The following is a 15615-nucleotide window of genomic DNA, read 5'->3' as shown; positions in this document are numbered from 1 at the left end:
GAAAGAAGCATGTTTAGTAAGTTAGCATTCACCAGTGGACTACACCATTAATGTAAGACTAGTTACTTAAAAATTTACCCATAAACACCGACTTAGAGACTCCTTTTAGGCATTTTCTTCCAAATTTTTTATCATTTTTCTGAAAATGGAATATAATAATATCTTTGTTATTTATCTTAAGCATTTACACTCAGTGAAAGCCTTAAAAAGCTAAATAAATTTGATTCCCAAAAGATAGAAATAAAGAAAAGCATTTCTGAAGATTTTACTTCTGAAATGGAAATTTTTTAACATTGCCCATTTTATTTTCTATCTTGTATATTAAAGGTGCAAATCCTATTATGTACATCAAATTCCCATCCAATTCATTCAAAATGTGCTAGGAGTGGAAAGGAGATATAATTCTAAGTTTATTTTCTACGTTGCAGAGGTGGTCTTCTATCTAGTTAACCTGACTTCTCCTAAGCGCTCATGGTTGTTTCCTGAGTTATGCTTAATATCATACCTATTAGCATTATTCTATTAGCATTATTACAATTATGTCAAAAGTACAGAGATGTTAAATACCTTGCCTGAAGTCAAAAATGAGTCAGAGACACAGCTCAGACTAGGTCCTGCCACTCTGCCTCTCAGGATCTAACTGCATCCAGAATTTGTCATTGCTTCTCTGTTATTTGATTAGAAATAGGGACAATGTTGATTTTGGCTTTAATCTGGAAACAAATAAATGAGGAAATCAGTTTAACTGGAAGGAAAGCTAAAAAAGGAGATTGACAAATCACAGTACTCAGATATTTTTCTTTTTTTCTCCTATTTGTATGAACTTTTACGAAATATCTAATAATGTATCTTCATGAAAATACATCTCTGATTTTTTTTTAACTCTTATTTTTGTGCTCATCCGGAGAATTTTGGTACTTGAACTTTAGTAATGCTCACTTGAAGACTAAGTAAAACCAAAGTTCAGCTGAAGGTTTGTTTTATAGTACTAATGATAATAAAGTTTACCATAAAGATATGGGTTAAAATGTCATTTCAACTACAATATGGAGAGAAGCCTAATTTTTCTTAGTTATAAAAAATGTGGCAAGCTAATAATTGCCAAGATGAAATGGTCAGTTTAGTTAATCTAAGAAAAACAAAAATTCCCTGAGGTGCAATTACGAAATTTATCTGTACGCATCAATTATACCCTGAACGAACTGTTCCTTTTGTTTTAAACTCTAGAGGAATTTCGAATGTGTAACACTCGACTTGTTACCTCCACTGGTTGAGTAACAGTTTCAGACTGGAAATCCAGGTTTATCGTTTCTTTTTTCGTTCTGATGTAATTGAAGCTTTTGTTTGCTATTTGTTCTGTGATCTCTATTTATTAACTCAGATTCCAGTAAAATACGGAAGTTGTGTTTTCTTTCTGTTGTTTGCTGTTTTCTGCACTCAAGTATTGCCAGTGTTTGACCTTCCCATTAAACATTTTCCTGCCATTCACTCATAAATTTTAAGTTTATGAAGGAAAAGCTAATCCTGATGATTTACTGGAAAGAAAAACCGGTTGAAGTTGAGGGGGAAGCAGAATACATGTCCCCCAAATATGCCACTTTGACGTGTGGATTATTTTGAGCTGAAAGACAATCAAGGCTCAACAGACTCAATAAGAGCTGTTTACCTTCCCTTTAACTGCTTAAAAGAATTTAGATGGAGGGTCTGTACCAGGAGGGAGCTAATACCAAAGAGAACTTTTTCAGAAAGACATATCTGGGGGCACCTCGGTAGCTCAGTTGGTTGAGCATCTGCCTTCAGCTCGGGTCACGATCCCAGGCTCCCTGCTCAGCCAGGTGTCTTCTTCTCCCAGCCTCTGTCCCTCCTCTCCGCTCCCCCCTACCCCCACCACCCCCAGCCTGTGCACACATTCTCTCTCTCAAATAAATAAATAAAATCTTTTAAAAGAAAAGAAAAGAAAGACATATCTGCATGGCACAGCAAACATTTGTTTATCCAACGTTTGCCCTACTCATCTCCCTGTGACTTCTCGTCCTCCCCTTTGAAGCCCCAAACCATTACCTGCTTCTCCTTAGCTCATCATGGCATATAGGCTTCAACTGCCTGACTGCCTTTGGGGTCTCTGTCTTTGGGTCTCATACACACAAAATTTGTTTCTCTCCTGCTCATCTGTCTTCTGTTAATTTAATTATTAGACTAGTCAAAAAACATAAAGGGATTGGAGGGAATAGTCTTCCTCCCTGACAAAGTGATTTACACACACGGGAGTGGAAATTATACATTCACAATTATAGAGAATTCAGGCTGCTGGTATTAAATGTCAAAAACAAAAGTATGGGATTATTTGGCTGATTTGATAATTACCTCGGTGGTAAATGGAAATATTTTGAAATACAAACCTATTTTTTCTTGCTTGTATCCCTTTTGCCTTCTCCCCAGTCAGGCATTTAATAAGCCCTGTGCTCGCTTCCTCAGAGAAGGGACAGCAACAGCCATAATGACCCCTGTCACATGTGGCACACTTACATGACAGACATGGTAAATATAGAAACTCATTCAGCCACAGCAGCCTTATGGGCAGATATTGTTACCATCTCCATTTTGCAAATGAGGAAACCAAGGCACAAAGGTTTAAGTAACTTGCCCAAGGTCACACAAGTAGCAAGAGGGGGAGCCAGGATTCAAAGACAGTCAGGCTGAGAATCTGTGCTCCCCACCATTAAAGATGGATAATGTGGTCTATTGAGGACTTGACCAGACTTCACTGCCTCAAGAAAAACCTGGAAAAAATCTAATCAGTCAATAAGGACAGAATCTAGGGTCAATGTTCCCTGAAAGCATGACAGATACAGAGCTTGCTAGGAGAAATATTATTCCTTTAGACCACAGATGCATTGATGGAACATGGGCGAAGAATTGTCAACAAGAAAGGTCAAATTTGTGAACTTGCACAACTGTACTAAACCTATAAAATGAGGATGGGACCTGAGATCACTGGCTGAAAGAAGTTTGAGAAAACGCTGTAAGAAGAGCAGGTTGGATTCAGCGTTGGAGGAGATGGACCAGAAACGGAAGGGTTGGGACGCATACTTTAAGGCACAGTTTTTTTGTTTTTTTTTTTAACACAGCTCCACTGAACAGAATAGTGAGATTATTAAGGCTGACATCTTAAATTAGCTTGTCTAGAAGTTGGATTTTATGCACTTACCCTAAGTGTGATTAGTTTCCTGGGAACCAACTTACAGTCAACAGTTTCTCAGGGGATATATAAAACAGAAAAACCAACACATTAATTTAGAAAAAGAGAATTGTTTAGTAAGATGATCTGTTTAATAATCTGCACAGAAGATTCCTCATGGATGGGCAAAATCACCCTGGAGAGCAAGTCAAAAGCAGCTTGGGTGCACAAAGAACATGAATAAAGGCTATTGGGTAATCTTAGAGGCTTTTTTTGTTTTTCAAAGTAATTAGATATACTTTTCTTCTCTGGCCTGAGAATATTTCCACTGGACAACAGGTACAGTTGCACCAAGATCAGGTCACTCTGGCTCCTGGACAGGATTAGATGGGCGCTGACAAGTTCTCTCCTTCTTCTTTTGGAAGACCTTATTCAGAGAACTCTCTCAATTCATACATCAGTTACAGCACAATTGTCATCCAAACCCTCTGAACCCTGGATTGTGTCTGCTGGATTGGACACCTGCTCATTATCTGATACCTGATCCAGTCCCAGTGGGAAGGTTTAATTCCAGCTCTCCCCATCTCCAGTCCACTCAAGTCTGGAGCAGCAAACATGTCTGTTCCCAGCCCCATTGTGAGCTAGACTCAGACAACTGATCTTACATCCTTTCATGTATACCACCAGCATATATTTGTGACGGTTATATTTTCCAACCTTACTCCCAACTCAGGGAGATGTACCCTTTATGGAACTTTCAAAACCCTGTGCTCTCAATACATTGATCATGTCTTAAACTCAAAACACGTCTTTTACTGAAATATTTAGAGTGGAGCATATCAAGCAAAGAGGTCATCAAGAACGTCTTCATTCAGGCAACTAACACAGCCTCCTCTGGAGAAGGTAATAAAACTTCCTAAAATGTGGGTTTAGATATCATCTCAGACAGAGTGCTCAAAGAATACAAAACTTGTTCTCACAGAGCATAGGTTTGAGAAATTTCTGTAGAAAAGCATGTTAAAATTAGTAAAACTAAACCAATGTTATAGTGAATCACCCTATTTCTATTGTCTATATAACTAGTGAAAACTTAAAATTAATGGATGCTGAGTAAATAGCTCCTGAATTAATTAATCCATGCCATGTCAGTATGAATGGTATAGTCGAAAGAGTGGAAACAATTTACTAAAAATTGAGAGAACTGCAAAAAAAAAAAAAAATTGAGAGAACTGCATTGCTATTCATGCTCTGTCATGGCTCTCTCAACCTCAATTTTCTCATTTATAAAATAAAGCTATCAGATCAAATAGTCCCTAAAACCCACTCCCACTTTTAAATTCTTCTCTCTCTCTTTTTTAAGATTTTGTTTATTTATTTATTTGAGAGCGAGAGAGCAAATGTGCGAGCAAGCGGGAGAGGGGGGAGGGGGGGAAGCATAGGGAGAGGGACCAGCTGACTCACACTGAGCTCAGAAGTGGGCTTGATCCCACAACCCTGAGATCATGACCTGAGCCAAAATCAAGAGTCGGAAGCTTAACTGCACCACCCAGACGCCCCTGAATTCTTCTCCTTTGCTCATTTGTTATTATCTACAAGGAACCTCCCTAGAAGATAATGAGGAATAAAATTCTATATCAAAGTTAGGGGATTTCAATATTGATAAATATATGTAATAGATGAGTCAACTAGGTTGGAGTTGAGACTTGGATACAGAGTCCTGTAAGTTAGGGACCCCTTCACAGCTCCCCTGCTGCTCTAAGCAGACAGTGACAAAGCTACTGTAATTATCAAGTCAGAAAACCTGTATTAGTATTTTTTTTATCTAGTAAAACTTTTTTAAAAATTGAGATATAATTGATACATAACATTATATAAGGGAAGACCCATATTATTATGTAAAAAACTGTTGCTCTGTTTCTGGCCAGCTCCTAAAGTTCTGGGGCCATGGTGGTGTCTTGAAAAACTGCTATTGCCACCAGGTAGGTTTTAAAATGGAGGTGGTGGTTGTGGGAAAAGGCTACTTTCTCCTCCTTCCCTAATCTACCCTAGACTTGGTCATAAGCTCCTTTCTGAAACCCCAACATAAGACTCTAATAGGCTGTGATGTCTGCAAAACTGTTCTGAAAGTTGGGGAGAATGGAAGGAAATTACAATTTATTACAATTTATTCCCACAAGAATCTGATTCGGAAAGTCACTTCATTTGGGGATATCAGGAATATTGGAAGGTAGGAGCCATAAGCAGAGAAGTTAAATGAAAATATGGATAGAAATCCTGTGCCCAACCACCTTTTTCAAACAGATTGCTGTCAGACACCCTTATATTTCTTAACAGGAGACAAGAATTCTTCTTGGGAGAAATGGAGTGGCCCCATAGAAAAAAACTAATGATACTAAAATAGAGTGGTTCCTTCTACAGATATGCCAGCTCACCAATTAATCATATATTAAAACTCAGCAGTCCACAAACTCCACCCATGAACATAAAGCTAGCTTTTGGTAAACTTTTTTGGTGCTTCACATAGAGACACCCAAGGATCACCAGACATTTGAAGAATTACTCCAATATGAAAAACAGATATTAAGAACAAGGGTAGCAGGAAGAAGGAACCAAGGAACGGAATACTGAGGGTCTATTATGTGCCAGGCAGTGTTCTAGATGCTGGAGAAACTGCAATGAACAAAACAGACAAGTCTCTACCCTCATAGAGCTTACATTCTAGGGGAGATGGGGAAGTAAACATTTAACAAAATAAATAGATCATACAATATGTTAGAAAGTGACGTCTATCATATTCTGTGAAGAAAAATAAGTCAGGGGAGAGGACTAAGGAGTGGGTGGGGGAAGGAGAAGCAAATTTAAATAGAGTGGGTCAAGAAAGCCTCCACTGAGGGGCGCCTGGGTGGCTCAGTTGTTAAGCGTCTGCCTTCGGCTTAGGTCATGATCCCAGGGTCCTGGGATCGAGCCCCGCGTTGGGCTCTCTGCTTGGTGGGAAGCCTGCTTCTCCCTCTCCCACTCCCCCTGCTTGTATTCCTTCTCTCGTTGTGTCTCTCTCTGTCAAATAAATAAAATCTTTTAAAAAAAGAAAGCCTCCGCTGAGATGGCATTTGAACAAAGGCTTGAAAGTGAGGAATGGGGATACCTAGAATAGGAGAGGAAGGAAGCAGTCCAGGCAGAGACCAGCTAGTGCAAAGGGTATGAGGGGCACTGAGCAATAGGGGTATTATTGTTATAAGGGGAAGTGGGGTAAAGAACAGGTTTTGTTTTGTTGAGATGGGAGACACACCAAAGAAATTAAATTGTTGAAATTAAAAACCAAAACCAAAACCAAAAACTTAACTGAATGGATTTGAATATGTACTTAAGGAAATCTTCCAGAAAGTAGAATAAAAAGACAAGAATATGAAAAATAGGAGAGCACAGATAAGAATATTAGAGGTTTAATTTAGGGATGCACCTAATAGAACTTTCAAAAAGGACACAGGAAACAATGGAGAGAAAATTGTCAAAGAAACAATAGAAAAATAATTCCCAGAAATGAAAGAGATGAAGTTGAAAGAGCCTATTTCAACTTCATTGTGTCCAGCACAATGAATCTTAAAAAATGACAAAAAAGCACCCACTCCTTGGGCACATCATGATGGAAATTTGAACAGTGATAGTGGAAAGTTACAAAAAGCTTCCAGAAGGAATGAAATCACATAGAAAGAACTGAGACTCATAGTAGCATCATGCTTTTCCACAGAAAGAATGCCTTAAGAATTTATATTTTCCGAATCAGGACCCCACACGGCCAAGCTAGCAATCAAGTGTGAAGATAGAATAAAGACAAGTCAGACAAGCAAGAAGTAAAACAAACGAACAAAAAAACTACCTTTACATAGCCTTTCTGAGAAAGACTGACAATATCTAGAAAAATAAGGGCAAAGATCAAGAGCAAGACAAGGAAAGGAACCAAGAAAAAAGTGGGGGAGGCTTTGTAACATGTCAACTTGGCTAGGCTAAACTACATTTCCCAGAACTCCTTTTCCTTTGTTTCCCTAGGGGCAGCCACGCTTGAAATTCTCATGGTAGATCCAGAGGGCAGAAACGAAGGCAGCCGTCTTTGTGGCTCTCCCATGCTGTTGCCTACCTGTTGGCAAAAGATTTCGGTCAGGCCTACCAGTGCTCTGCCTTCCCCTGGGTCTTCCTTCGGTTCATGACAAAGGGTTTGGCTCCCACGGGACACCAACATCACCAAGGTCAGAGGCAATAAGAACTGGTGTAGGTTTCAGTCCATCCTCTTGGGCTTCAGCTCCTGCTGCCCTTACAGCGGCCATCTGTCCTTCTCACTTATCTACCCTGCATACTTGAAGCTCCAGCATCTAGAGACTGCTTCACCAGCCCCCACAAATGCATAAGGTCATTCCTGATATATTCTAGAGGCTCTGCTTTTCTGATTGAACTCCAGCTGTTACAGGATCCCAGATAGGAAAACCAAATCCCTGAGAAGGAATTTTCCAAATGCAGTTGTTTCCTGGAGAACTCTGTCCCAGACTCCTGTGTTCTTTTGCTCAGATCTGGACTGCTCGCTCCCTAGGCCTGCTACTCGAAGCATATAAAAAGTAATATTGGCAGATATTTGACAGATCCCCAAAAATGTGTAGCTTCAGATTGCACAGTATCCTTCCTTGCATACTAGTTAAGATAAAAAATGAAATGCTTATTCACTACTCTTCTTTTCAGAGGTTTCTTGTCTATCTGATTTTTTTTTCCTCTGGTATCTAACCAAGTTTAGCATTATTTTTTTTTAATTTTTATTTATTTATTTATTTATTTTTTAAGGATGATTTTTTTAAATTTTATTTTCTTATGTTAGTCACCGTACAATACATCATTAGTTTTTGATGTAGTGATCCATGATTCATTGTTTTCATATAACACCCAGTGCTCCATGCACTATGTGCCCTCCTTAATACCCATCACCGGGCTAACCCATCCCCCCACCCCCCTCCCCTCTCTAACCAAGTTTAAATTGGTTCCCTAACACAGAAAAGTGCAAAAGACGTTTTCTTATTCATTTCTTTTTTTCCCCCTGCAAAGAATAAAAAGAGCTCTGGCTAGGGAATGTTTGTTTCTCTTTCAATGTGTATGCAAGAACATATATTATATGCCTTGGAAAAAAATAACATCTTTCTTATTAAAGAAGAATCTCCCTGTAAGATCACATGTCATTAAAGAATTGCAACCAAATAAATGTTAAATTCTAACAGAAAACAGATTTTTTACACTTAACACATGAAGAAGAAATTCAACTATACTGTGAAAAATATGCAGGAGAAAAAAGAAAACAGAAGTTCATGTTAAGTAAAGTCACATTCTAAAATATGCCTTTACACATAGGAGAGACGGGCAGTAACACAAGATGTCTTTTTTCATTCTGCTTCACAGTATGACTTCTCTGCTTTCTTTGATAAATTTGGTGTAAATCTCTTTTACTCATCCACATAAATCCAATCTCGATGTGTGCTTTTTTTAATCCCCCAGGTTTTAGATTCTTTAAATATTATCTCCTCTTAAAACATTCTCCAACTAATTGGAAAACACATGATGATTCATACTTTTATGACCACATCTAAAAGTAGAATTCCCAGGGTTGTTAACTATTCTGACAAAATTTCTGGACACTGGCAGAGAATTTAAAAATATACATTTGACAAAAATGCATTTGCATATTTGAATTTAAAATTTGTTCTTATTTTTTATTCACCTTTTATTATTTTTTCTTAGAAAAAATAAGACCACCTAAATATAATGCCCTGAGATATAGCTCCTTGCTTTCACTTCAAAATAACTGTACATCTGCTGAGGAAAAAGAAAAGTTCATTGTGCCCAATTACACACACATTCTGATTTCGTTTTTTGGTTAGCCCACACATGGCTCATTATGATGAACTTATGTTTCTGCATGTATATTTGAGACCGGAAGCTGGCATATTAAACTTTGAAAATTTTACATTTAAAAAGTTTACATTTTATACTTGGATTACTTTACCAATCACTAGGACTACATCAAAAACAAAGGACAGGGATTTGATTCACATGTGCATGACACAAGAGTATATACACTACAGTGATCTTCTAAGATTGAAGTGCTTTTTTCCTGCTTCCCTCTTAGAGATATTGAGGGAAAATTCTAGAACTTTTAGAGTAGGCCCCTTGTCCCTACCTCCAGCAATGAAAGGTTATGAAATATTAAGGGCCAATTTCAGAGTAATTCACTTACACTGGTTTTTGTTTTGTTTTTGCTTGCAAGCTAAAGAAATAAACTTTATCCAGCCATTTTGAGAAAAAAAAAAATTGGATTTATTGGAGGGATGCTGAGGTAAGTAACAGAATCAGTAACAGGCTGCTGCAAACAAGCCAAGGCAAGGCAGAATAAGAACAGCTCTAAAAACCTCAGCAAGAGGAATTCTTCAATTTACTCCGTAGCAGGCAGCCCTTAAAATGTTTTAGTTTCAATGGAAATTTAGCCCCTGTGTCTTTCCATACAAATTCCACATCCCTGGGAGAAAGAATCTGATTAGCCCAGTCACCTATATTTCAGAGTACACGTAGACATATAGCACCCACACGTCCAGGCTACACCTCTACTCTCTTGCCCACAGACGATGGATCCAGGGGTAGAGATTCTTGCCAAACATGACTGTTGCAGTAACTTTCACAAGTAAAGAAAGCTCCCAGTATGCACCATTCTTCTATTGGGTAATAGAATGGGAATTTAAAGAATAAGGAAAGGAGAATCCATCCAGTTTAGTAAAAGATTGTCTTGTTCAATGAAGATGCCTGACAAGCCTAGTATCTCATGTCCCTTGACTATTTTCACCAATGAATTAACCACATTATATGTGCCCTTTTGTTATTGAGAGTATATATATGTATGTATGCACGTATGTAAATGTGTATGTATATATATGTATGTATATGTATATTCCAGGACTCTATTTGCCTATTCCAATAATTTCTATGTACCTTCTCGGAATGACATAGGCCTCCCCTGGGGACCTGTCCATGCCCAGCCCTGTCCACCTAGACTACATGTTCTCCTATATGTTTGTCTTACTTACATTGTGCATCACTATATTGTGTACTGGAGTTTCTCTCTGTGCTGGGAGAGATCAGGGACTTGTTTTCTTATTTCTATACCCACAGCACCCAGCATATACACACCATACAATAGCAGCTCAGGAACATTTATTATTCATGGAACAATAAAATTCCATATCTGTAGTGGCATATACTATAAATATGCAAACTTGATAATCTGATCAAACTTGGTAACTTTACATGCAGTGCTTACTATGGGGCCTAATACACAGAAGACATGCAATGAATTTTAGTTTCCCTCTGTCTTGAAACAAGATCAGGACTGTGATTTTATTGATAGAGAGTGAGGCAGTGATAGATACACACAGATAATTAATAGTTTTATAAAGATATTGCTAATTTAGATGGGAAGGAGGAAAGTGATTTTTAATAATCTATAATTATTTGTGAGATAGAGAAGCAGTGAGTATAGATGGAAACAATACCCTGCTCCTAAAATCATTTTCTAACATTGCCAAACTCATTCACACTTTTAGCAGAACAAGAATTTCACATTCCAATAAAGAAAGGTAACAGAAATCTCTGCTTTAATCTATCATGAAAGAACTTGTAGCAGCACAACACTGCGAACAAGAAAATCTTGAGAAGTTAGATAAAATTTAAAAAAATAATTGGATTGATTAGAGGGATACTGAACTGCCATCTGAATGAAAGCATCAAGGAGTTACTAAGGCAGCCAGGACTTGAGGGGTCAGATTGTGTAAAGAAGAAAGCTACCCTTACTCATAACACAACAAATGTAAATTACTCTTCCTGCCTCTTTTTTTTTTTTTTAATAAACTATGCCTCAAAGCAAAAAATATGGAAAAGTGGACAAATCATCAGCATACAGTTTCATGAATTTTCTCAAACTAACTTTTTCTGTAGTGTGGACATGCTGGTGATTGATTTTTTTTAGTTTTTGTCTATCTGAAAATATTTGTGCCTGAAATTCTGAAAGGGGTTTTGTTGTGGGTAGCATCTTGGTTACTCCACTGTCCTCTTGCTTACGTTGTTTCAAACGAGAAATCCGCTGTCATCCTTGTTCCTTTGTACATCTTTTTCTTTCTGTTTTTAAAGGAACTTAAGTCTGTCCATTCAGGTTATGTTCTCCAGGAAGCTGACTCTGAGATAGAGTTTTGTGCACAGAATGTTTATGAGGGAGTGGTCTGTGATCACTCCCAGTGGGAGGGAGAGGAAGGAGAAAGGACTGGAGATAGGGAGAACCTATGTGGAGTTAAAATGGTCAGTCAGAACTAAAATGGTCCATCAGAGGTATCCTGCTTTGGGCGAAAAGGGCTGGGCCTTACCCCAAGATCATTACGTGTGCGCTGCCCAAGGAAAGGGAGAGACCTTGGCAGGAGGTGGCTGACCCCAGCTGAGAGGATCCCGAAAGGGCCTGACTGCTGACCACACACACCAAGTAACAAGGCAACAAATTCTCCCATGAAGGGCAGATCTGGAGGTGGTATTTCACCATTTCCCCATTGGCTTTGGGGAGGAAAGCAGAGTCCAGATACCCTAAGGAGTGCCAATTGCTGAACCTTTTTGGTGACACAGTGAGAAAGACTATTGGTTGCCTTTTTAAAAAGTTGTGATAAAATATACACAGCGTAAAATTTACCGTTCTAACCATTTCTTTTCCATTTTAACCATTTTTAAGTGTATAGGTCAGTGGCATTAGTACATTTAAATTGCTGCACCACCATCACCACCATCCATTTCTAGAATTTTTTCATCTTCCCAAACTGAAAGTCTGTCCTCATTAAATATTAACTCCCCTTCTCCTCGCCCACAAATGCTGGCAACCACATCTGACTCTCTGTCTTTATGAATTTGACTACACTAGCTACCGCACGCAAGAAGAATTACTTAGTATACGTCCTCTTGTGCTTAATTTTACTTTGCACAATTTCTTCCAGGTTTGTTGATGTTGTTGCACGTGTCAGAATTTCCTTCCTTTTAAGGATGAATAATATCCCATTACATGTAGAGACTGCATTTGGTCTATTCATCTATCTATGGATGTTTGAGTTGTTTCCACCTTTGAGCTATTGTTAATAATGCCTATGAACATTGGTGTACGAATATGTCAGTTGCTCTTTAATTCCTTTTAGTGACTACTAAAAAATAAAAGAGAACAAGAGGCCAAAATATGAGCTATGAACTTCGATCGGTGAGATCCAGAGTAAAATTTTGAGTATCTGGTCATTTAGGCTAAGTGAGAATTAAAAACTGTTTTGCAAAGCAGGTAATTGTCTTAAAAAGATTTGTTCAGCTTTTAAAAGAATTAAATTCCACAAGAAAATATCTGAACAATCTCATGTTCCCTGCACCCCAGCCAGACCAGATACATGCCATTTCCCAAACACAAGTTGTACTTTCTGCTTCTGTGCCTTTGCCCATGGTGCTCATTCAGCCTGCAGAAAGCTTTTTGCAGAAGGTCTGTGGTAGTCAACTTTGACCTGTAGGTCCAAACACAGCAAAATGTCATATTTTCCTGTTCTAAGGTAATTTTATTTAGCATCATTTTATTCCACTACTAAAGCCTATTTCATTTTTTCCCATATTTCTCAGTTTGTCCTTTAAATATTATATTATACATATTACAGCCAAGGATTCTTGTGCATTCTAGATTATAAGGTTCTTATGGTTACTCACTTATCAATGACCAGTCCTATACCATCTGCAGTCAGTAAGCAGCCCAGCCAATAGCCCTGTCTGGTTACCTGATGAGATTTGCAGTTGACATTTATTGTTCTTTTGTCTCCTGGCTTCTAGTTCTCCTTTCCAATAGCAGCTCTATTTCTAGCTGAGCCTTTTCCATAACTTTTGGGGAGAATAATTCAGCACTTCCATAGCAGGAGCCAAAATGGCTAGATCTTTTTTCATCCCATCAGGGACACTGGTGGGCAGTGGGAAAAGGAAGGTCAGTGCTTTCTCCAGAGAATTTACATCTTTAAGGAGAGACCGAAGGAAGGCCATTCATCCCAGCAAGAGCAGAGCCAGCAGCATATTGGCCAGACACTTCAGGATATGACATGATAGCTCTGTTCCTTGCTTTCTGTTACTTGGCTTTCCACAGCTCCCTTAATTCCTGTTCATTCTGAAGCCCAATGTCCCAGATGTCTTTTGATTCTGTGAGTCCCACATTCTCCAGTAAATTCCAACAAATTCACTTTTGCCTAAATTAGCCAGCCAGAAACCAATAAAGAACTCTGATACATTACTACCTCCTTGTTCCTATTCCTATCTCAACTCCCTGTCCTGCCCTGGCTGATACCTATTTTCTTTTCTTTTCTTTTTTTTTTTTTTAAAGATTTTATTTTATTTATTTGACAGAGAGAGAGAGAGAGACAGCTAGAGAGGGAACACAAGCAGGGGGAGTGGGAGAGGGAGAAGCAGGCTCCCGGCTGAGCAGAGAGCCTGATGTGGGGCTCGATCCCAGGACCCTGGGATCATGACCTGAGCCGAAGGCAGACGCTTAACGACTGAGCCACCCAGGCGCCCCCCTATTTTCATTAAATGTGGATATATATATAGATTTTGATATAGACATATATGTAGATGAAAATGTAGATGTCACTTTAGACATAGATGAAGGAGTAGACCTAGATATAGTGTATCTACCTATCCCCCAAAATGAAGGGTCAGATTCAGAAACAATGGAAGTGAAGGAGAGTGACACATGTTGACAGTTCCTACATTTTCCACAGATCTCTCCTGAGAAGGTCCTTATGCTAGACTACTCATCCAATGATATAGCACAACTATAGAAGCAAAATGCTACAACTTGAATTTGGGCAATGATAAATTAGGATTTGACTGAAAAAGCCCAAGACCTGGAATCAGAAAGCCTGAGATAATGTTCTAACTCACAATCTATTGAAATTGGGGTTCCTCAGAAACAGAGGATGACACAAAGATTTGGATGCAAGTAGTTTATTTGAGTGGTGATTCCAGTAAGCATAAGTGAAGGAGTAGTGAAGTGACTTGGAACAGGAAAAAAGGCCAATAAAGGGTGCCTCGTGAGTGGGCTATAGCCTTAGACAACTGGGCTTCTGAGAAACCCACATCAGAATTTCCCCCTCCTGTGACCAGAGCCCTGGGGTATATATCTACCAATGCCAGCCCCCCATTGCTGGAAAGTTGCTTCTTAGGTATTAACTCCTCATGTTTTAGTATGTTCCTTCCACCTGGGCTCTGAATCCCAGCTCCTCCTTTCTTTTCGAGAACTGCATTTCTTTAATTACCTTCCCCTTTCTCACTTTTAACATCACCCTTTCCTTCCAGAGTCTTGCCCCTTTCACCGGTAAACAAGCTTAATGCTTTTAAACCCTAGAAAATGAAAACTTCCCTTATTCCTGCCTCTACCTACCCTCCAATTTCTTTCTTTCCCTTTCCACCAAGCTTTGTAAAGAGGGCGATCTACACTCACGGACTCTAGGGTCTCACTTCCTATTAACTTCTCAGCCAAAGCCAGTGACTCCTGACCCCTTCCTTTGACTGCAACTGCTCATAACAAGGCTGCATGTTTCCTCATAGTAGTTTCTCACTGATTCTCAGACTGCTCCTTCTTCCTCAAAACTTATTCTTTCATATGCTTTCATAAAACCCCTCTCTTAGTTCTCTGGGTTTCCTCCCAAGTTTTTCATCTTTCTTTTGTGGACTGTTCTTCCTCTGCTAGTCCATTTAATGTTAGTGTTTACCAATTCCCAAATATTTAACTCCAACTCCAACTCTCTGTAACTCCTGAAAGTGTTTGTCCAAGAGCCCACTAGCTTCCAACTGAAGTCATTACAGTGTCTTCCTCTTCCCTTCCCCTCTTCCCTTGGAGAGAATATAAGGAGTTTGTAAAACCACTATTTATTCATTTACCCAGTTTCAAAGCTTGGCATTATCAGACATCATTCCTCTCTCTCATCCTTCATTTCCTTCTTCAATAAATCCTATTGATTCTACCTTCTAAATGCCAAACTCTCTTCATCAGCCCCATCGCCACTGACACCTTAATTCATGTCCTCATCACCTTAGTGTAATCCACTGGTAACTTCTGGTTGATCAATCTGCTTCCAGTTTCTTTACATGCAGACCATCTCCTACACAGTAAAAAAAAAAAAAAAAAAAAAAGTGGTTATCTTTATAAAAACAAATGTGACCACAACATTCTTCTTTTTTTTTTTTTTTTTTAAAGATTTTATTTATTTATTTGAGAGTGAGAGAATGAGAGACAGATAGCAGGAGAGGGAAGAGGGTCAGAGGGAGAAGCAGACCCCCCGCTGAGCAGGGAGCCCGATGTGGGACTCGATCCC

At 38.8% G+C, this 15615-nt stretch overlaps 2 protein-coding genes across 3 annotated transcripts in view; both read right to left on the bottom strand.

Annotated features, from left to right (window-relative positions):
• Positions 1-706, bottom strand: part of FGL1 (fibrinogen like 1) — a 27615-nt gene extending 26909 nt beyond the window's left edge. Inside the window, exons 1-2 of one of the 2 annotated variants that reach the window (XM_031031027.2) lie at positions 568-672; positions 79-139 (exon numbers count right to left, since the gene is read on the bottom strand). In XM_031031027.2, the coding sequence (XP_030886887.1) occupies positions 79-82 (4 nt within the window). In that variant the 5' untranslated portion in view covers positions 83-139; positions 568-672. Of the gene's footprint in view, positions 1-78; positions 140-567 lie in introns of both variants that reach the window. The other variant, XM_031031029.2, reaches the window with a different exon arrangement.
• A 13203-nt stretch (positions 707-13909) lies between these two features.
• The window catches only part of LOC145717751 (uncharacterized), a 10703-nt gene continuing 8997 nt past the window's right edge, over positions 13910-15615 (bottom strand). The window contains exon 2 of the mRNA XM_081808006.1: positions 13910-15402. Within this exon, the coding sequence (XP_081664132.1) occupies positions 15385-15402 (18 nt within the window). The 3' untranslated portion in view covers positions 13910-15384. The remainder of the gene's footprint in view (positions 15403-15615) is intronic.

The sequence above is a fragment of the Leptonychotes weddellii genome, chromosome 2, assembly GCF_054177405.1.
Source record: "Leptonychotes weddellii isolate Sample4059 chromosome 2, ASM5417740v2, whole genome shotgun sequence".
Taxonomy (NCBI): domain Eukaryota; kingdom Metazoa; phylum Chordata; class Mammalia; order Carnivora; family Phocidae; genus Leptonychotes; species Leptonychotes weddellii.
This window is presented reverse-complemented; position numbering and strand designations above follow the sequence as displayed.